Here is a 23,079-nt window from a genome sequence, read left to right as displayed (position 1 = left end):
TTATATTTACAGATAGAGCAGCCTTTGTTGCATAATCTGCTTCACATTGCTCACCACAATTCTTGGTGAATCAATGTTTATTACACCTTTCTATAGATAAACAGTGGTTAACTTGTGGGAGTGTTCAAATTTAAAAAAAATGAACATCATAAAGCCAATAAAACCTACTGCAACTGTAATTTACCCCACAATGTATAATTGCAGCAGTTCTAGAATAAGGCAATGATTAGAGTCAGCATAGAATAACAATAGCTATGAAAATAACTTTATTAAACATACTGCTAAACTGCACATGTAGCTGTCAGCTACACACAGTGGAGGCAGGTTCTTATAGAACTGATAATATGCAGTTTCATTAATAATTACTTACCCCACAAAATAGCTGCCTCCTCTGTGAAATTGATTGAAAAGTGCTTAATAATAAATCAACATATTATTGAAATTATTCAAATCTGTTAAATAAACTATATTATCTCCAATATACATATGTGAGACTATAGAAGTAGGTGAGAAATAGTTTGTGTATAACACTAACAAAATTATTATAGTAATTTCTATACTCTGTTCTTGTAGAAATTACAAAGTAACCACTCACCTCCATATGATTTAAATGTTCGTGTTAAACATTCAGCCTCTTCAATAATCTTGTTTTCTAAAGTTTTCTTCCCCATCTCAAAATCTCGAAATGTTGAAATAGTAAATTGTCTCATCACTTTCCAGTTCTCACCATTAGCCATTATAAGACCTTAACAGAACGAATACACAAATCATTAGTTCTGCAAATAAAATATGTATGACATTATGTGAGGTTCGCCAAGAATAGAATTTGCCTTAAACACTTGTGTATAGTATGACGTCAGCTCTCCATTAGTCTGTCAGCTCTCCATTAGTCTGTCAGCTCTCCATTAGTCTGTCAGCTCTCCATTAGTCCGTCAGCTCTCCATTAGTCCGTCAGCTCTCCATTAGTCCATCACCAACTCCTAACCTAAACCACTTTCTCATATCCCATTGTACTTGTACCTGAACTTTTTACATGTACAGTGGTGAGTGAATATCTGTGAGTTGCCTAGAATTATCTTTAATCATGCATTTGATCTATCTCCTGAGAAGATTAAACAAATATCATAAACAATTGTAGTTTTCAAAATCTTTATGAAATAACTTGATCTTTAAAGATATCATTTACTGACATTTACTGTCTAATAAAGTATTGAAATAAAGTATTTAAACTTTTACATATTGCAACAATCCACACTTTCTCTATCATTAATGACTATTTAAACATTTCTTGTTAGAAGGCTTAATAAATTAGAGACATTTTGGCTCATTCTTTCTTTCTTTCCTGATTCTCCATAGAGATCAGATAACCCTATTTTATGTGAGTTATGTTATACTCAAGTCCTGAGCACAGGTCATTCTATGCACCTCACTGAGTGTGTTGCTGCACAGCTTAAAGTTGCTCACACACACACACACACACACACACACACACACACACACACACACACACACACACACACACACACACACATATCTGGTTGGTTGCCTTTGTCTGCAAGCAAACAAACTAACCTGTGTCTAATTTGGTTGAATGCAGTAGGTTGAAGGAATCTCAAACAATTGGATTATATGGGGCATAATTAGTGTGTTTGGCAATTGACTGCAGTCTGCATGTATTTGCAGTTATTATCACAATATTTTATTGAGTCAAGTATGTGTTATCATTTGGAAAATTGCTTAATACACATGACTTTATATAATTTCTTAAAAATCATCTGCATTTGGTTTATCTATCTACATTTTACTAATATTTCATTGAAATAAAACAAACTATATTTCACAATATGAAAATAAATAGCACCTTTAAAATAATTTTTCCATCTTTGATAGGTTTGTTGTTAGAATGTTATAAAATATTAAAAAATAAAATGGCTGCATATTGGTCTATAGTACAAATTGTTATGGTATGTGAAAAGGAGCTTGTGTACTCGGCCACGGACCACACAGGAAGATCAATAACTTGTTGGTGAAGCGAATATCCTAAGCAACCTCCTTAGATCTGTAGATAAAAGTATGTATGAGTTGAGGAACTGCAGTCATGGTTGTAAACAGTTCTGGACGCAGGAATTGAAATTGGTGTCCAGGTTCATGCACACAGCCAGTCCTGAAGATTCAAAACGGCTTACATCTGGTGAAAAACAAGGCCCATTTGCTTGACGGAGTTTAATCTCATGGTAGCTTTAAAGTATTCCAAGTTTCCATGACTGGTATATATGATGACTGGAGTTTTGGCTCCTTCTAAGAGGAGTTTCCATTCTTCTAAGAATAAACAAATGTTTAATAACTTTTTGTCTCCAACCAAATCATTCTGTTCTGCTCATGATATTTCTTTAGAGAAATAGGCACAAGGATGTTGTAGTTGTATGTCACTATTTCTTTTTGAAAGTATGTGGTTCTTGAAGCACCTACCTCTAACACAAAAGTCTGAGTAGGGTCTGAGTGTCAACACAGATGTGGTTTAAAAAGCCTTCTTGAGGGTACAAAAGGCTTCTTGAGCAGGAATTGTCCCATGGAAAGAAATCTCTTTAAGCATTAGAATAGAATTTGTTGCACAATATTAGAAAAGTCTTTAATTAACTACTGATAATAATTGTAAAGACCCATGAAAAGTTGTATTGTCTTTAAGTTTTTAGGTACAGGCCATTTTTTAATAGCTCAGGTTTTGACAGTTTCTGTTTTGATGCCATTATGGGAAATAATGTGTTTTAAGAATTCTATAGACTCAGCATTTTTTGGGTACATAAAGTCCATTTGAAGGGCTCTAAATCTGCAGAAAGATCACATATATGATCAGGCAATGCCTTTGAATAGATCAATATATCATCAGTTATCACATATTGATCCAAAATATTTCAAAATACATTTGTTAACAAAATGCTGAAATGTAGCTGGAGCATTAACAAGTCCAAGTGGAAAAACCTAATATTTGAAATGTCCATATCAAATCCTGGAATGCCATCTTTCAGTCATCCCCAGATCATAGGTCCCCCTTAAGTCCAATTTGGTAAAGACTCTTGCAGAGTGTAACCTCTTGAATAATTCCTGAATGAGAGGCAAAAGGTTATTGCTGCATATGGTGATGGCATTTAGTGCCTAGTAACCTACAGATGGGCGAAGACCTCCATCTTTCTTATCTACAAAAAGGATAGACAATCCAGCAGGTGAAGTAGAAGGTCAAATAAAACCTCTTTAGAAAAAAATCAATTTATTTATCTTAGATTGGCAAGTTCCTGTTCAGACAGAGAGTATATACTCCAGAAAGAAATTGATGATCCAGATATGAGATCTATTGGACAAACGTAAGGCTGATAATGGGGCAAAGCTTGTCTTTTTTTTTTTAAAAGATCATTAAATTCTTGATACTGAATGGGAATCTTAGGAACATCTAGTGAAAATGAACCTGCCATTTTCAGAAGAAGTTAAACAATAACTTTCACAAAACTTGGATGTAAATAAGAGTTCCTTATAACCCAATTGATGGTAGGATTTGGTATATTGAGCCAAGGGATTCACAAAACCACCATGAATTTTGGGGATTGAAACACATCCAAAACAAATGTTGAAGATGTTTCTCTGGAGTTTTAAGTAACAAAGCTACAGGCCCAGATGCAATATATGAGCCATCTATGGTCTCTAGAGTAATGGTTCTGGTACCATTCCGTATTCCTCAATGGTAGGAATATGATGTCATTTGACAAATCCAGTGTCAATAAAATGTCCCAAGGACGCAGAATTAAGCAAGTTCGGAGCAGGTATTTAACAGTCACCCTGACCCAGAAGTAGTTGAAAGGAGCTATAACAGTGTGGGATACAGTCAGAAGTGCTCAGATGACTTCTCCAAAGAGGGTATGTAGTATGACCCAGGTGTTAAAGGTTTCTAGATGGCTTACGATTCTTTCGTCAGATAGGACATTCTGCCAAAAAAATATTTTGAGCTGACACAGTGGTGTAAGAGATTCAGTTTTCTCCTCCTAGATTATTTCTGCATATAGGTTGGATTGGCAAAATAACACATTTCTCTGCATTGCTACATGGAACATTTAGTGAGACAAGTGTCTATTGTGATGCATCTGTCCATAAATTTCAGATCCCGAGGAGGGTCTACACAGGCTAGTTTATACTTAATGTTATCATTAAGTCTTTGCCAATACTGATGTTGTTTGTCAGCCATATTCCAGTCTGTATCTTCCATCCACTGATGAGATTATATAACATATTCTAATACAGAATGGGGGAACATTGACATAGAATGTACAGGATTCATTTCTCAGTAGTTGTCTTGCATGGATGATAAAGCCTTGCCATAAGCTTGCAAGAAGAGTGATACAGAAATAAGCAAGCTATTTGCTTTTCCAATAATGGTGTGACCCAGGACATAGCATCTACTTTCAGTAAAGTAATGATCATGCCAACCTTTAAGAAATCTGTGCCACAGGTTCTGGCAGATAAACCTACATTGGGACATAAAAAAAGCAAAATCATACTTTATTTTCCCTGAAATTCTCTGGAAATTTCATCTTTGGTTCAGTGTTTGGTCATGGCAAGGTAATCAGAGGTGATGCAGAAAGTGTTCTGTTGGCAAGGCATTGGCCCCAGTGGAAGCCATACTATGTGGCCAAATTATTCTGTAATGATATGTGCAAGTAGCTTGCATAGAAAGAAATGGACTCCAATGTTTGGTGGCCACATAATCATCAATAGTTGTGCTTAGTGAAGCAAATATCAACACAATATACAAAGAAGCCTCCTAAGGGCTGTAGTCAAAGTATGAAGAAGGTTAGGGACTGCAGTCCTGGCCATATACAGAGTTCACAATTTGCTGTAGGAATCAGAATTGGTGCCAAGATTTTGGCACAGTGCGTCCTTAATATTCAAAGTGCTTATGATAGTCAGAGGCGTTGTCCAGGGTTTATCTGTTCTTGTGTCAGAATGAATGCTGAAGATTCAGTATACAGTAACACCAGGAAATGGTTAGCATAGTGTAAAAAACAAAGATTGCACAGGAAATTCACAGATGTATTAGCAGGTACTGCAAGGGTTAAGTTAATGCCCAAAGTGCAGTACACATTAGAGCCAAGGAGTAACAATAATCATGGTCAGGGAAAACCCAAAGATTCTGTACACTAATTGTTGGCAAGGAGAGCAATAGGAATACAAGACTCAGGACACTCAATAACTTGGCAAGGGGCTGTTATGAGTACATAAAATAGCTAAGGTGCACAAGGTGCTGGTGATGACAACACCTGAGCCAATAATGTCTCTGCTGATCAAGTCCATTCACACACTGGGACATGGTTTATTACGGGCAGCACAGCCCCCCCTTTTACCTCCTCCCAACATACCTCCTGTGTCTCAACCAGAACTTCAGAGACAGAAAAGCACATGAGGAATAATTACAAAGGAGTCATTCATAAAAGCTGGCCCTCATGGCATAGCCAATCTGAATAATGGCAACAGGAATCTGTGATACTGTTATTGCAGTTTGTGACACAAATAAGCCAACACATTTCCTTTCAGTTCTAACATTTTTAAAACTAATATATATCTATAATATAAATGTCTAGTGGCGTGTGTTAGTCTGTCTGTGTGTGGAAAATATAAAACCAAGCTGCAGCGCCATCTGCTGGGCGGAGTTATACACTAACCTACTAAATTCTTAGTGTGTGTGGGAAAAAAAATTCAGAAAGGGCTGAAATTTGGTATACTATGATATTTTTAATTTGTTAATTTAATTTGTTAATTGCTAAAAGTGTTTATAAAGATTTAAAATATATATATATATATTTCTTGAAGGAGAAGTGACAGTTGGGAGTGGTTGCCGGGGGTGACAGTGGGGAGTGGTTGATGGTTGAGGCCTAGGCTATGGCCCAAATGCATGACAAGAACCTTTTTAACACCTTAAGTAGCTTGATTTGACTAGAATGCATGAGTATCATGCACAGGTTAACTTGTATATATATATATGTATATATCATTTTTTATTATTATTATTTTCCTCAGGTGACTGGAGACAAATTACCATTGTCCTTTTGTAGTTTAGAAATCACTGGACGGCTCGGTCTGTCAGAAAACTGATCGGCATGGTTGATTAGAGCATCATTAATAGTATCAAGACCACATAGGATGACCACCTTTGTCATGCCTAACTGGAGGCTGCAAACATTGCCGTACTTCTTAGACATCTGTAAATACAATAAACAATAGCAGAAGTGATTGGACTATAGTCAGCCTTATATTACATTATGTCAGTAAAGTAAATTTTTTCTTCTGTTGGAATCCATAACCTGTGGATTACCAAGAACTGCAGGAGCTATTCCAAACTATAAGAATATCTCAAAAAGTAATCTCCAAAAAGGTATTCCTATAGCAAAGCGAGTATCTTAAAACCTTAGCTGTGAAAGGATATTAGGGATAGGCTATTACTTTCTCCTAAGTATCAGAATGAGTGGGAGAACAAGCCTTGCACCTACAGTGATCTCTAGATGGATAAAACTTCTGAAACTTTGAATTTGTATCATTTCTTGGCAGCTAAGAAAAAGGAGTGTATGGAATAAAACCATTATCATTGTGGAAAGAAGAGTTTGCAATAAAGTAGCAAACAAGTTTGTGGTACTTTTCATTTACTTAGAATAAGATGACAAATAACAGAGCCAAGTGTAAATTACCATTCTACATGTGCACCCTCCTACACAACTAGTTTCTTATCAATTTTGTAAATTTTCCCATATGTCTGCCCATTTCTCCTATTATAAACAATATGGGGAAATTAATTATTCTCATTTAAATTCCCTTGCATTACTTTCTGGACTAGAGAAGGAAAAAAATCAGTCTAAATTTTTTTTATTTCAACTGTAGGTATAAATACTTTGGTGGTGGTTTTACAGAAGTAATGTATTACCTCTAGAAATGTTTTATGAGGTCTTGCCATGTCAATCATGTGTATATTCCCAATGATTGGTAAAGGCTTTGGTCCCGGGGGGAAATTCTTGTAGTTGTCTTTTTTCCGATTGTTAAAAATATAGGCCAAAAATAGGATGACTACAGCGGACAGAACAATTGAGACAGAATCCATGGCAAACAATGTGTTCTGGAAAATCTAGATAGGAAAGACAAAACATCAATATTTCATTTGAAAACTAAATATCCATATGCATTACAAGGAATAATCAAATATCTTTCGTAAGTACTCCTTAGTGTTTTTCCACCAGAGAGAAGTAGAAGAAGCTGAACGATTGACTTCTATGGATGTCTGAAGGTTGCTATATGGTACCTTATTATAAATATTTTGTGGTTTTGCAGCAGCCAAACTAAAGATTGTACAATAGAACACAATACATTGTGTTAGTAGGCATCATGGCATACCTTTTAAATCACATCCGTAATAAATAGCATTTTCTTGAGTCCTCAGTTTTAATAGGCATTGGTTTGCTTATATACTGCAGCACACAGAAACACTCAGGTAGGTAGACTACGAAGGTCACTTACTTTGATTTAATATGAAATAAGTGAGCATTACTAAAGCTTGTGAACATCTCCTAATTAGATATAATAGATAAATATTATCAGGAGAACATCATCTGTTATTGGATCCATAGCAAAGTTTTTCTGATAACTCTTTAAAGTATTTCAGATGTTTGTTTCATTACAATATTATTCCATAATGAATGAAATTAGTTTTCACAAAGGTTTTTTTCTGTATATCGAAATAGGTTTTACTATCAAGTGTTTTTGTCTTTTTCACAGCATCAGAATTTATATATTTGTTTAGGATATCTACTCTCCCTTACCCTCTGGCATATGATGCAACTGATGTTCACAATCAGCAGCACTATTACAGTTTCTCTTGATCTGACAGAACAGTGAGAATGGGATATTTTTTTCCACTCTTGGTGACCACTTTGAAAATGTAAAGTGCTGTTGGTATCTATTGACTGGATATAATTCTTATTTTCACAAGTATTATGCTTAAATTTAAGATTAAAATCATTTTTCTCAGTACATAAAGTTAAATCTAAGAAGATCTCTGTTGTCCCTTTCCATAAAAGGAAGATAGTATCTATATATCTTTTATAAAACATAATAATATTTTCAAAATATATCTTATTGGTATAAATTCATTGTCATTTACAAGTACCCATAAATAAGTTAGCAAAACTGAGTGCAAAATTGTACCCATTGCTGACTCGCTCATTTGAAGTTAGAAATCATCTAAGCATTTAAAATAATTAAAAAGTCAAAATAATAAGATAAGAATACAGAAAAAATATGTATGCACTAGTTTTAATCTGGGTACCGGATCTAACAATTCTTTACAAGAAAAACCCCCTTTATTATGTTCTATTGAAATATATAGTGACTGCAAATCAATCATAGTCCATCAATATTCTTTCTACCATTCAAAATTTTCTGTAAGTTTCAAAAGCGTAGTAGTATATTACAAATAAGAAGGTTAGACCACAAATCGCTTTAGGAAAATATCAACATACTCTAAAGAATGTAAGGTGAGGGCTACAACTAAATCATCTGTAGGATCCGTATTTAATACTGTAAAAGATTTAGGGGTAAATGCATCAAGCTGCGAGTTTCCGATGGGTTTGAAGAGCGAAGATGTTGCTATAGCAACCAATCCGATTCTAGTTATCATTTATCTAGTACATTCTACAAACTGATAGCTAGAATCTGATTGGTTGCTATAAGCAACATCTCCACTTTTCAAACCCACCGGAAACTGGCAGCTTGATACATTTACCCCTTTGGGGCATATTCAATTATGATTTGCGGCCGCACGGGTCCCGGTACCGCAACATCATGGATTTCTGTGCGAAGTCCACAATATTGCCCTACCGCAATGACGCTTTATATGCGCAGCCGCGTGGAATCACGGCTGCGAATCGTAATTGAATATGCCCCTTAGTGTCTGTTAAAGCTGTTAAAGAGAATAATAGTATGGCAAATGTGCTAGTGACCATTTAATAATTTATTTATTACTTTTACCATAAGCAAACTCCTCACAAAGGTAGTTCAGGTTTAACCCAAGAAATACAATTCCTATTCTGCTCTAAATCCACAGGACCAATATAAGTTTCATCGTAAGTTTAGGGTTAAATTTTCAAGAAAGTCTAGACACAAGATGTAGCTTCATTTAAAATGTCTTTTTTTCATATTAATTATGATTCTAATTGTAACAATTGTATACATAATATAAAACAGTGTATTAATCGTAGAGAGTATCATAGATGTTAATACAATACATTAATTATAGAATATATAAAAACATATATAATATTAGTATATTCATATACTAAAAACAAATTAAAGTAATACTAAACTTATAAACAAAAATAAATATGAATGAAAAAATTAGGAAAGCGCTCTCTTGTAGTATGCAGCACCTCTTAAAGGGTTAATATATATATATATATATATGACAGCGCCCTCCCATATATATATATATATATACATATATATATATATATATATATATATATATATATATATATAAAAAATAAATATGATTGTTATGATGTGACCAATCTAAAACTCCACATCATACTCTAATTTCATTTAAAACCTACTAAATTCTACTTTCTATCTCTATTGGACAAGTAGGAGACCTAGAGGAAGGTATAGGTAATATATGTAATCATTAAATCACATACTATGAAGAGGCGTACCTCTCCTATCATCCTTCAGATTGGAGCCTTACATAAAGAGTTTACTTCCTTTCTGGTAATTTCTGTGGCCATTAACCCCGTGGTACTCAGCTTTCCTTGTTTGCGACTTCACTTGCCAAGTTTAGAATGACATTGAGCACAAGTTCTCTCTTCTTGCAGAAAATAAAACCATCATGTCAGGATTTTCCTTCTACTTCAGACCCCTCTTCTGCCATTTCACCTCAGTACAGTGCATTTGCTGACATCTTCTGTGAGATGAAAGCCTCTAAACTCCCTCCGCATAGACCTTGGGACTACGGTATTGAATTGCTTCCTAACAAAACTCCACCTCGAGGCCATGTTTACCTTAGATCTATTCCGAGATTTTCTATATCAATTTCTGGATATATATCTGGATGACATGCTAATTTTTTCTCCCAACCTGATCTCTCATCACAAACATGTCTCTTTGGTACTCAAACCAGCACAGGCGTTTCATCAAGGGCTTCTCCTCCATATTAGCACCCATCACTGCTCTAAGAGAAATGCCAATTCCAAAAATTGGTCTTCAGAGGCTACAAAGCAGCTCGGCTTATTTCCCTTTCTCGCCGCTCCTCCTCTGTCTCCCCCTCTACCAACCATTCACTGGCTCCCCTTCCCCTACAGAATCGTGTTCTAGCTCCTTACACTTACCTTCAAGGCCCTCTCCAACTCCACCGCTCCCTACATCTCCAGCCTCATCTCCATCCCGCCCTCTGCGTTCGGCCAATGACCGTCGCCTCTCTTCCCCCCTGGTCACCTCCTCCCACGCTCGCATCCAAGACTTCTCCCGTGCTGCCCCCCTCCACTGGAACCAGCTCCCCCGCTCCATCAGAACTTCACCCAACTTGTCCAGCTTCAAACGGGCCTTAAAAACCCACCTCTTCCTTATAGCCTTCCAGTCCCCCACTTAACTGCCCTCCTTCCTGTCTCCCACCTACCTCCCTCCTCGTCGCTCTCCTCCCCTCCCCTCCGTCTTTGCCTCCGCTCTCCCCCTTTCCTCCTCCTACCCTTGCGTCTCTGTCCGTCCTACCCTCCCTTTAGATTGTACGCTCCTTCGAGCAGGGCCTCCTCTCCTCCTGTTCTCCACCAACTTAACTCTGCTCTCCAGCTCCTTGTCTCCTCCGTGAGGTCCTCCTGCCCTTCTGCCCCTCTAGCTTCACCGCTGGGGGCTCTCACCTTTCATCTAGCTGTACATTGAGCTTCCGAGTTACTGTGCTTTTTGTTAACTGTTCCGTGATGTCTCACCCTGTACTGTATTTCTGTCTGTCCCTGTACGGCGCTACGGATACCTAGTGGCGCCCTATAAATAAATAAATAATAATAATAATAATAATAATAACAAAGGCTCTTCCCTCGTTAAAAATGGCTTTTACTTCTGTACCTATCTTGCAGCAGGTCGACCCCTCCTTGCCTTTCTTCTTCGAGGTAGATGCCTCCTCTATTGGTTTTGGAGCAATTCTCTCCCAGAAGAATCTTGCAAGTGAACTGCTTCCTTGTGGCTTTTTCTTTCCAAAGTTGTCAATGGCTGAGAGAAATTATGGCATAGCTCAGTGGTTCCCAAACTTTTGCAGTTCGCGGCACCCTTAGAGTCTCCTTAATTTTTTAAAGGCACCCCTCCAAAATAATTACTGAGCAGTCCTGTTTTAGAAGTAGTTGGGTCAAAAAAATTTAATAAGTATTTAGGTCAGGACAGAAATACTTATTTAGTTGAATGCAAAAATGCCCCTCTGCATCCAGACACTCTGCCCCCTCTGCCTCTGTCACGCTGTCCCCCTCCTCTGCCACGCTGTCCCCCTCCTCTGCCCTCTGTCACACTGTGCCCCCTCCTCTGCCCTCTGTCACGCTGTGCCCCCTCCTCTGCCCTCTGTCACGCTGTGCCCCCTCCTCTGCCCTCTGTCACGCTGTGCCCCCTCCTCTGCCCTCTGTCACGCTGTCCCCCTCCTCTGCCCTCTGTCACGTTGTTCCCCCTCCTCTGCCATGCTGTCCCCCTCTGCCCTGTCACGCTGTTCCCCCTCCTCTGCCCTCTGTCACGCTGTCCCCCTCTGCCACGCTGTCCCCCTCCTCTGCCGCGGGCTGGCCCGCTGGGAGCCGCGGCGCACAGTTTGGGAACCGCTGGCATAGCTGATCATGTGCTCCAAACTATCAAATTAGCCTTAGACATTTGGAGGCATCGTCTGGAGGGGACCCAATTCCCCATAACCATCTATACAGACCATAAGAATCATCTCCATCTTTAATATGCTTCCTGTGTAAACCCGCGGCAAGCCAGGTGGTCCCTATCTTTCTCCTGCTGTGATATGCTCATTGCCTTCTGCTCACATATTAGACAAAATATTATTCACAATATCTATACATATTTTTTTTTTCTTCCCATATCATCATCAAACAAAGTGCAGATTAGAGATAGGGACAAGTCTTAGGATAGGGACAGGGCTAGGTCTAGGGACAGGGTTAGAGGTAGGGATAATACTGTCTACATTTGAATTGTCAACCTAATAAATACTGTATACATTTCAATTGTTGTCCTAATAATACTGTCAATGCCATTATAGTTTTGACTTTATAACCCTGTCTAGTCTGCTGCCCATCAATCATATTATGTCAATCCTATAGCTGTCGAACACATGTATCTATCACACCGGGGTGGATGGCTCTAAGCACAATGGCATCTTTCACCATTAAACATTGTGCCCTTATTTCCTCATCATCTGTAAAATAATACAAACAGAACAAAAGAAAATACTTCCTGGCGCTTAACAGGCTATGGTTCAAAAAAGAAAATCTCCAATTGCAGGGGGTCTGCACGCCTCCTAAAAAACAAGTTTCAATGTAAAAATAAAGTGATTTAAGGGCCATAAAACAGAAAAGAGAAATGCGTATAAAACAAACTATTTAATTCAACAAGTACATATAAGACATCACATTTAAATCTAATAAAAACAGATTCTGTTCAGCATTAAATATATAAGCCTGGATGCATAAATAGATATTACTTCCTAGTCAGGATAATGGTGTATTGTTATATATCTGTCAACTAGATATAAACAATTGTACACCTGACTGAAAGATATTTATAGGGTAAATAGTCATTAAGTAAAACCCATCATATATCCTATATATATATATATATATATATATATATATATATATATATATATATATATATATCCATAATGAAGCTGAGATCAGTCAAATGAACAACACACAAGTCCTCCAAAGTCTGAGTCAAAGATTAACCAGTGTGTTGTTAAACAAACACGTGTGAGTTCAGAATCCAATCAGCAAACAAACTCCTCAGTGTAAACACATAGATAGCTGCCAGAGAGTTTCACTTGTCACAGAGAATAGATTCACAGTTTACAACAAGCTAGACGTACAGTTTTGCTTACCAGAGACCTGGGTGAGTCAGCCCAACCTATCCCACAGCTCTGTGTGCAATGTTTACATCCACAGACTGTTCTGATAATAGGCAGTGTTGTAACTCCTCCTCCGCTTCACATGTAAGTTTTCCAGCTAGCTCTCTCCCCACTGTCTGTGCACAGACTGGCAGCAATTCATGCAGGAAGTCACTTCCTATCCTGCGTAATGCTAGTGGTAATCACATGAAATTCTTTGATTTCAACAAGTCTTGATTTGCAACAAGTACTTACATGTATCAAATGTTAATATAATAAGTGCAGCAGTAAGCTGAGGGCTTTTAAAGTTATGTTTTGGGTCTCTGAATAGGCACTTACCAGCAGGGGCGGATCTAGATAATTGGTGTACCGGGGGCGATTTAGGCCCCGCCCCCTTTCTGCCTTCTGAGGCTGCCGGCGGCTGCACATTATGTGCAGGTCCGTTCTGCAGTGACAGTGTGCTGCCCGGCTGCTCTGAGCTGCACATTATGTGCAGGTCCGTTCTGCAGTGACAGTGTGCTGCCCGAATGCTCCGATTGTGTTTAAAACACAATCAGAGCAGCCTGGCAGCACACTGTCACTGCAGAACGGACCTGCACATAATGTGCAGCCGTCGGCAGCAAGCCCCTGCTAGGGGGGGCGATTGCCCTGATCGCCCCTTCCTGGATCCGCCACTGCTTACCAGTTAGGGTTAAGTTTTCCTGTGTTTACATGATTTCCCTGTTTTTACATGAGCCAACCAATAAGTTGTCCTTGAGAGTTTGGTTTACTCTGTATAAATACTAGGAGTAAGGAATGCTGGGTCATGTGTTCCTCATCATAGCTGATAATGAGCTCCAGATTCAGGCTTTTTTTTATTTCCAAAGTTGTTGGATTTGTACTGTATTTTTTTTTTATTTCTCTCTACCACTTCTGCTTTCCTCCATCTGTTCTACTCGTTGCTGTGCTTTTTTTCCTCTTATCTTTGCTTATTTGTTTCTCTGCTTGTTTTTCTGTGTCTCATTCCTACTTGCTTTGCTTTTCGGTCTGTCCATCTGTCCCTGCCTTGTGTTTTTCTCTTCTTTCTTTTCTTCTATTTCTATTCCCCCTTCACTAAAGATGTCCTGTCCCTGCTGCAGCAGGACCCTGCCCGCCCGTCTGACTGACGGCTCCCCTGTCATTTTGGGGAGCCGGCAGTCAGACACGCCCACCTCCTTTGCTCCTTCGGCCATCTTAAATGATACCGGAATCTGCCACCAATTCCGGGATCGGCGCTACCCAGCAGGCAGCCGAGTCACATGATAACCCGACGCTACAGCTCAGTACGGGCGCCGGGAAGAGGCACAAAATCCAGCGGTCATTAACGGACCGCTGGGGAATAGAGTTTGGAGGAGGGCACATGCTCCCATGTGGGGAGGCACAGAAATAATAGGCAGGGAAGGTGCAGGAGGGGATCACCTTCCCCTGCATTCTCCCTGCCTGCAGCAGTGAATGTGGAAAGTGGCACAAATGAGTCTGACATGATTGCACGGTCTGGGGAGATGAGGGGCATAGGTAACATAGTAATTACCCAGGCTGACGTTCATGTGGATGGAGGCAGGGGTGGTAGTCACATGAGAGATTTGCAGTCTAACTCTTCCCTCAGCACTAGAGGTTCGTCACGTAGTTCTGTATAGGGCATCTCCTCCTTCGCTCCAGATTAGATCGCTACACTCAGACCCCCCAACCCTCATGCCAGCAGACTGTCAAGTACAGAGGAGGCGTTGCATGTTTGACAGGAATGATAACAGGGTGCAGGTTTCTGCACCCCCCTTCTGTCACCACTACTTTTTTCTAAATTTCCCAATGCAGGGGGAGATAATCCTTTTGCACACCCGATGCACAGTTCCTTCGTTTATGGGGCTTCTCACACAGCCCACTGCCTCTGGGTCACTCTTTCCAGTTTTTTCCCAAGAGGCTCCCCTTCAAGGCGGAGGTCCAGACTGGTCCGTACCTTACCCTCCCCCTTCTCCGCTGACAATGCAGAATACTCCATCAAACTGGATATATCCCTACCCCTTCCTCTAATGATTTGCTGAACGAGGCTCAGGACTGCGCCTGTTCAGGGCACATGCCCATGTCCTTCCTGTACTGGCCTACTGCTTTTAATAACACATGTCAGGTAGTGCAAGCTCCTCCCCCTCCTGCTGGTTTTCATTTTGGAGCCGAACTGCAGCCTGATAATAATGTTTTGAACCTGATAGTGCGCCTTCCTGCAATACTATGTCTGTGCCTAATATTCCTTCGCTCTCAGCATCACAGGTACCAGCGGGACATATGCGACTTCTGTTCGACATTTGGAGTCATCGGCTTCGTGCTTTCTAACCATGGACAGTCAAGTAGCTGGGAGTGGCACCTCAGGGAAGGGGTGTGGATCGATTTCAGGAACAGCATCCAGGGTCAACAACGTGCAGCTGGTACAGCAGGTGACAGAGGCGGGCACCACTCATGAAGCTGCCAGAGAATTTCACTTGTCACAGAGAAAACATTCACAGTTTACAACAAGCCAGAGGTGCAGTTTTGCTTACCAGAGACCTGGTTGAGTCAGTCCAACCTATCCCACAGCTCTGTGTGACCAGACCAAATGCACTTATTGATGTGTGGCGATATCTGCACATGATCACAAGCATGATGATCAAGTTTGGGAATAATGTGTGGCATATATATGACAAAACTTTTAGAGAATAGGCGCATGGTAAGTTATTCCATTTAAATGCAAAGATGTGGAGACATGGACGGATCTTATGCAGCCGCAGGGAGAATTCACTCCAACGGTAGCGGTACACAGGTTTCAAGTTTCGGGGTTTCTTGACTTGCGGCAGAAGGGAGTCATACAGGTATCACCATGTTTGTTCAAACTGCCGCGGTTCCTACTCTGTCCGAGAATGCACTAGGCCAGCAGAAGCTTCCGGCAGAGGCAGGGGGTTGCCAGGAACATCTGCATAAGGCCCCTTCCCCCATAAGTTTGCACACCCTCCAGAGATGACTTCGATTGTATCCGAATTCCGCGCACTCCAACTTTCTTGAAAGCGGCTTTACACAAGGCTTCCGCCTGCCCATTAGTGGGGAGGTGCAATCCAGTAAAGGCCGTAATTTACAGTCAGCTTCTTTGCTACCACAAATATTAGCAGACAGTTGGTAAGGAAGTGTTGCTGGGGCGCATGATCGGTCCTTATTCAAGCCCTCTCTTGGCAGATTTAATAATCTCCCCGGTAGGTGTAGTGCCCAATAAGGCGGCAGGAAAATGCCACCTGATCCAACACTTGTCGTATCCCCCTAGTTTCTCCGTTAACTACGCAATACCAGAGAGTTATAGTTCGGTGGTTTATCAGTCCTTCAATGGCGCAGTAGCGCTGGTGAGGGCGTTTGGGGGAGGGGCTTTATTGGCCAAAATTGACGTGGAGACCACTTTTGCCATTGCACCCTGAGGGCTATATTTACTAAACTTCAGGTTTGAAAAAGTGGAGATGTTGCCTTTAGCAACCAATCAGATTCTAGCTGTCATTTTGTAGAAAGTACTAAATAAATAAATGAAAGCTAGAATCCGATTGGTTGTTATAGGCAACATCCCCACTTTTTCAAACCCGCAGTTTAGTAAATATATCCCTGAGTCTTTTCGTTTCATGGGTTTTAAATTAGATAATGGGTTTTACATTGATAGGTGCCTCCCCCATGGGTTGCTTGGTGTCATGTGCGTACTTAAAAAGTTTTAGCTCCTTCCTGCATTGGTGCATACAATCAGGAACGGCCATCACGTTATTGCACATTACCTTGATGATTTTCTCTTTCTTGACCCGCCCTCTTCTTCGGTCTACGCGGATATTCTTTTCTCGGCACAAGCTTTGTTTGCCAAGATGGGACTTCCGATAGCTCATAACAAGACGCAGGGCACGATAGCTTGCCTTTCATTTCTAGTCATTGAGGTGGACACGATTGCCGGCTGCAGCCAGCTGCCTATGGACAAGGTAGCCAAGTTGGAAGTTGACATAGTAGATATGCTTACTTTCCCTTCCCACTTTCTGCAGCGGGTTAAATCAGTGCTGTGATCTCTCAATCTTTTTCATGTTATAGCCATGGCCCGGATTTTCTGTAGAAAATTACAATTGGCCACTGCCGGGTTCTAGTGCCGCACCCAAGGGTGCATTTGTCTGCGGACATCCGAGGGGACCTTCGGATGTGGCGTGTTTTATACAAAAGTTTAATGGTTTGTGCATGTGGCCCAGCGAAGCAATATCCAGTCAGGTTCTTGAGCATCACACAGATGTGACTTGGAGCGTATTTCCAAGGGGATTGGTGTGCAGCACCTTGACTCTACATTGGCATCAAAACGGTTTGGTGCGTAATTTAGTAACATTAGCGCTCTTCCCCATTGTGTTAGCTTTAGAGCTATGGTCCCGTTCCCTTGCCGACAAGAATGTCATTTTCTCGTGCGAAGATCTGGGGGTAGTCCAAGCCATAAATAGGCAGAGCGCTTCCTCTGTTATGGCTGTAAATCAACTGCACAGGCTTGTATTCAGGTGCCTAAAAAATAACATAACTTGTAATGCTCGGCACGTGCCAGGAGCATCAAATGATCTGGCTGAAGCACTGTCACGCTTCATTGGCGCCGCTTTAGAGAACTTGCTCCCCAAGCTATGCTAATAGGAACACCTTGTCGTCTTTCCTCTTGGCAGCTGGTCTAATTGGAATGTTGGGGCTAGCCTTCTTTGACTCAGACCACGATGAGAACATACAGGAAGGCCTGGAGATAATGGGAATTGCTTCAGGGTGACACATCCAGTAGTACAGCAGACCAACACGAAGTGATGTTCAGTTTCATGTGGGACAGGTACCAAGAGGGGCGTCAAAATCAGCAATGCAGCTCACATTAGCAGGCATATCCTTTATGGCGCGTTTGCGAAGCGCAGCTAATCCAACCAAAGACGTTGTTATTACTAAAGCGCTGAGGTGTTGGGCCAAGTTACATACTAGGGAGGTGGATCGCAGGCTTCCAATTTCATTAGAAATTTTGAAAACATTATTGTTAGCATTGGCTGTAGTTGCATCCTGCCCGTATGAGACTTTTTGTTTAGCACAGCTTTTTCCCTGGCCTTTCATGGCACTTTTAGAGTTTGTAAATTAGTTGCACACTCACAAAAAGCTAAGGGCTCTGCACTTCTTGCTAACTATGTTTTGATTTCAGATATTTCTTTGTCATATAAATTACTGCGGTCAAAGACTGATCAATTCAGCAAAGGTCAATGGTTGACAACACCTGCGCAAGAAGACAAGGCCATATGCCCTGTTTCATTGTGCCCTAAATATGCAGGGGTTCGCCCCAGAGAGGGAGATCTATGGTTAATTCATAAAGATGGATCACCTCTTTCAAAATTTCAATTTTCAGCGTTATTAAAACAAGCATTAATACATTCGGGTTTTGATCCTAACCACTACGGCACCCATTCCTTCAGATTTGGGGCAGCGACAGCTGCAGCAGGAAGAGGCATTCCTGTAGTTTATACACAGATGCTAGGCCGTTGGAAATCAGGAGCTTATAAAGGTTATATTTGGCCTCAACTATAGTTGTCTCAGTCCATACCCTCCCCTTTTCTATCGGTAATCTAGGGCTTTGCTGCTTGTTGTTTTCAGCGAGAGCATGAAGGGATTTTTTCCTGTTTTCCTAGGATACAGGTCTGATTGGCTATATATATGGCCAGGGTTTTCGGGTTTTTTGTCCTTCATATGGGTTACCACCCCTTACCATCCCTTATTAAAATAATTTACCTACTTCTACGGCTGCAATTTTCTCTTTTAAATTGTTATAGTGGCCTTCTGTGCGGGGTCTGCTTGGTCATTAGTCTTAGAAATAGATGTTACCTTTATGTGTGTTTCGCCGTATGGCGTTGCCATTATAGAATTAATTAAGCTGATGATTTATGTTGATTTAGAATTATATTTGACCCTGACATCATTGCTGGCCAGGTCTTTCTGTTTCGCTGAGTTATTGAGCTCTATTTGCATGTTTTGTAACGAATGACATTATAGTTCATATTGAGATAGGAGCTAATGCAACATGTTCTGTGTCACAGGTACTCTCGATGGAAAGATAATTATATGGATCATCGGCCACTCCTACGTATTCTGGGGGGGCATTCACCCATTAGCCATGAATAGGTCACCATTTCCATTCCCAGTAGAAATCAAGTAGGTGGGTAAATGTGGCTTCAGATGGCCTGGACTTATGCCCTTATTAGAGGCTGAAATGCGGAATTCCGCCGCTCCTGACATCTTGGTGGTGCATTCAGGAGATAATGATGTCATAAGTTTAAAATCATTAAAACTTTTTATGAATTTCTATGCGGGAGGACTTCAAGGCTATTCATATGCGCTGGCCTGATATGAAGTTATGTTGGTCGCACATAGTTCCTAGAATCTCTTGGAGATGTTCAATTTCCCCTGACATTTCTCGTAAAGTCCTTCATAAGATTAACAATACCACAGGGAAAGTCATTACATCTCTAGGAGGCCATGCAATCCTACATCCGTCCATCAGTTCCCAAGAGGTGGATCTATTTCGTGCGGGTGGTGCGCATCTTTCTGATGAGGGTGTTAGAATCTTCATTGGGCAGCTATATAGTCATTTGGGTTGTTTGGTGGGGAGTTTTGGTGGTGGGCTGTAAGTCCGTTAAAGGATCCCAGTGTTGGGTAGGAGAGCTGTGCAGTCAGTGACTAGTCGAAGGTGGTATCCCTATTGGCCGCTCGTCACTGCTTCTTTCGAAGAATACGACTCTTGACCCTTTCTGTGCAGAAGGTCCCTTGTTGTGCTTTGCGTGGCGCAACAAAGTCGAGTCTAGAGGGAAGCAGACACGCTGAAGCCAGATTAGCACCGGCCAATTGTTAAAGATGAGATTCTCCCACAGTTTATTGGTTCAAGATTAGTTGTTAGCTGACTGCTATGCTCTCACTGTCACCATGAAGGTTAAATCATAGAAATAAATAAACTGCGGCCTATTTATTTTCCAAAATTATCTGTCTGTGTCTTATTTCAGGTTTTTATGATTACACACACTTAACTATGTTGGAATAGCACCAAGTAAGAAAGATCTCACACTACTATTTTATAAAAAATGATGATTATACTGAAGCTTTTCATTGCCTTGGGACAATTTCCTCAGCGACATGTCTGCAACTGCATAATACCTCTCTCTATAGTAAAACCTAATTAGCATCAATTATATCTGAGTTCATTAACTACTTCAAATCTGTAAAGCACAAATCCATTTAATACACTCGTAAAAAACTGCTGGCTAAGAAAAATTTAGAGGATAAGATTCTTGTCATTAATGAATACCTATATAGGTACCTTTATACCACAACAGTTCAAAAGGGAACAATACTACAGTAAAAACTACCAATTTTATAAAGGAATCCAAATATAACTAGTAAACAAATAAAATAATAAATAAAATATATAATATATATAATATTAGTATATTCATATATATTAAACAAATTTAATTAATACTAAAAATATAAACATAAATAAATATAAATGTTATGATGTGACCAATCTAAAATTCTGCATCATACCCTAATTTCATTTAAACCCTACTACATTCTACTTTCTATCTTTATTTGACAAGTAGGAGACCTAAAGGAAGGTATATGTAATATATGTAATGATTAAATCACATATTGAACAAATATTATCCACAATATCTATACATTTTTTTTCTTTTCCTTCCCATATCATCAACTAAAAAAGTGCAGATCAGCTAAATAACATCATTAAGCTCTAGAGATTCATTTAGGCCAAATTGTGAGAGTGTATTCAGTTATTATGTGTACATTTTATGAATGATTTTACTTATTAAAGAGAAATTAACAAATATGCAAAGTTATTTATGGAAAACATTAATATATAATTACTATATAGTTGACTCCATTTTTATTTATTATTCAATGTATTCTTTAATTTTTTTCTCTAAATTTTTGTGAAGATTTTATTAAGGGATCATCAGTGTCTTACCATATGAAATAGATTAGTGTAAAACAAGTCACGGTAACTCAGTAAGAAAATGCTTTACAATTATCCTTAGTGCCTACATATTACACAGCACTTTACAGAGAATATGTAGTTATTTACATCAGTCCCTGCCCAAGAGGAGCTTACAATCTGTATACCCCACCATATGGACACCCATATACACTAAGGTTAATTTTGTTAGAAGCCAATTACCTACCAATATGTTTTTGGCATGTGGGAGAACCTGGTGTATCCAGAGGAAACTCATATAAACATGGAGAGAACATGCAAACGCCACACAAATAGTGTCCAGGTTGCAATTGAACTTGTTGAATTCATTTTCAGAATAAATCAATATTGTCCAGTCCAATTGTAGATTTTGCAATAAAAAGAGATTTACCTCATTTTTAGATCTTAAGTTACATAGTTACCAAAGACAGAGTTGATTTCCCGTACAGCCAGAATACCCATGATTTCTTAGCAGTGAGTGAGTGTGCTCAGTTGGCTGCAGACCAACTTAAAAACTTTTACAATGGTGGGTGTGTTTACAAAATGATGTCATCACAGAGGTCACATGGATGGTTTACGATGAATAAGCATTAACTTCACGGATCTATTTTCTTAGAAGAGATATTTGTACAAGATATACTTCCTAGCCTTTTTACAGTATTTTACCAGCAATTCCTCAATATAATAATATGTATTATAACAATAATATATAATAATATTGCAAATCAGGTTGCTGACAATAAATATTATTATTATTATATATACAACTTTAACAGTCCACTCTCTTGTAGTACCCAAAACTACAATAATTTTAAAAAGTGTATTAATAATAATAATAATAATAATAATAATAAAAAATTCTACCCTTTATTTGACCATGTAGTGTTTAACTCAATTTGTCCTAACCTAAGTATGACCCTTTCCCTGTACCAGATGTTTCTACTAGTATGTATTTTACCATTGATTATTCTATCAATTTACATTTTTGTTTATATATATATATATATATATATATATATTACTACATATTTCACGAACAGATCCGTTAGAATCACTAATAAAAGTTTCCCCAGTCTCCAGCGACATTACTCATTGCCATTGCTCAAACAGAAACAGGGATAGCAGTGTTCTTGTCACTCGCCAGTCTCCAGTGCCATTGCTCACACAGAAACTGTATTACTAGGTCGTCAATTCACATGGTGAACAGTATGAGTAGGTGAACTATTCAAATGTGGACAGCATTATTATAGGGCTAGGGATATGTTTAAGGGCAGGTCTAGGGATAGGGATAGAAACAGGTCTAGTGATAGGGACATGTCTATGCACAGGAATACAGCCAAGGAAAGAGATAGATATGGAGAAAAGGACAGGGTTAGAGGTAGGGATAATACTGTCTTTATTTGAATTGTCAACCTAATAAATACTGTTTACATTTCAATTGCTGTCCTATTAATACTGTTGATGGGTCTAATTTATTAAGGAACTTAGGCAAGAAATTGACTAAATTTTCTGGACAAAACCATGTTGCAATGCAAGGGGTGCAAATGAGTTTATTATTTTGCCCATAAGGAAAATACTAGTTGTTTTTTTCATGTAGCACACAAATACTTGATAGCTTATTTGTACACTGCCAACATGTTGTCTTTTAACAGCATGTTCCCATTCAGATCTCCATGATATCCGGGTTAGCTCTGATTGACCTTGCTTTCATCTAGGGGACAAAGATTAATGACAAAAATGGTCAAATATGGTATTGTGGAGGACTCACTCTACATTTGCTGCTTTTGGAATAAAAATTGAGATTCCCAATTGTGTTTTTATTCATTTGTAGAAAATGTTTTCCTGCACAAAGAATCCAAGATTTAAATTACTAGAAAACCTTTGCACAAGATTTTTT

General features: G+C 39.3%; 1 protein-coding gene across 1 annotated transcript in view; it reads right to left on the bottom strand.

Annotated features, from left to right (window-relative positions):
- LOC142143434 (cytochrome P450 2B11-like) overlaps positions 1–13,437 on the bottom strand; it is a 34,003-nt gene extending 20,566 nt beyond the window's left edge. Inside the window, exons 1-4 of the mRNA XM_075201275.1 lie at positions 13,145–13,437; positions 6,959–7,156; positions 6,080–6,242; positions 596–745 (exon numbers count right to left, since the gene is read on the bottom strand). Coding sequence (XP_075057376.1) covers positions 596–745; positions 6,080–6,242; positions 6,959–7,132 — 487 coding nt within the window. The 5' untranslated portion in view covers positions 7,133–7,156; positions 13,145–13,437. The remainder of the gene's footprint in view (positions 1–595; positions 746–6,079; positions 6,243–6,958; positions 7,157–13,144) is intronic.
- Positions 13,438–23,079: the final 9,642 nt, after the last annotated feature.

Source organism: Mixophyes fleayi, chromosome 3, assembly GCF_038048845.1.
Source record: "Mixophyes fleayi isolate aMixFle1 chromosome 3, aMixFle1.hap1, whole genome shotgun sequence".
Lineage (NCBI taxonomy): Eukaryota > Metazoa > Chordata > Amphibia > Anura > Limnodynastidae > Mixophyes > Mixophyes fleayi.
The sequence above is the reverse complement of the archived record's forward strand: the minus strand, read 5'-3'. Positions and strand labels throughout refer to the sequence as shown.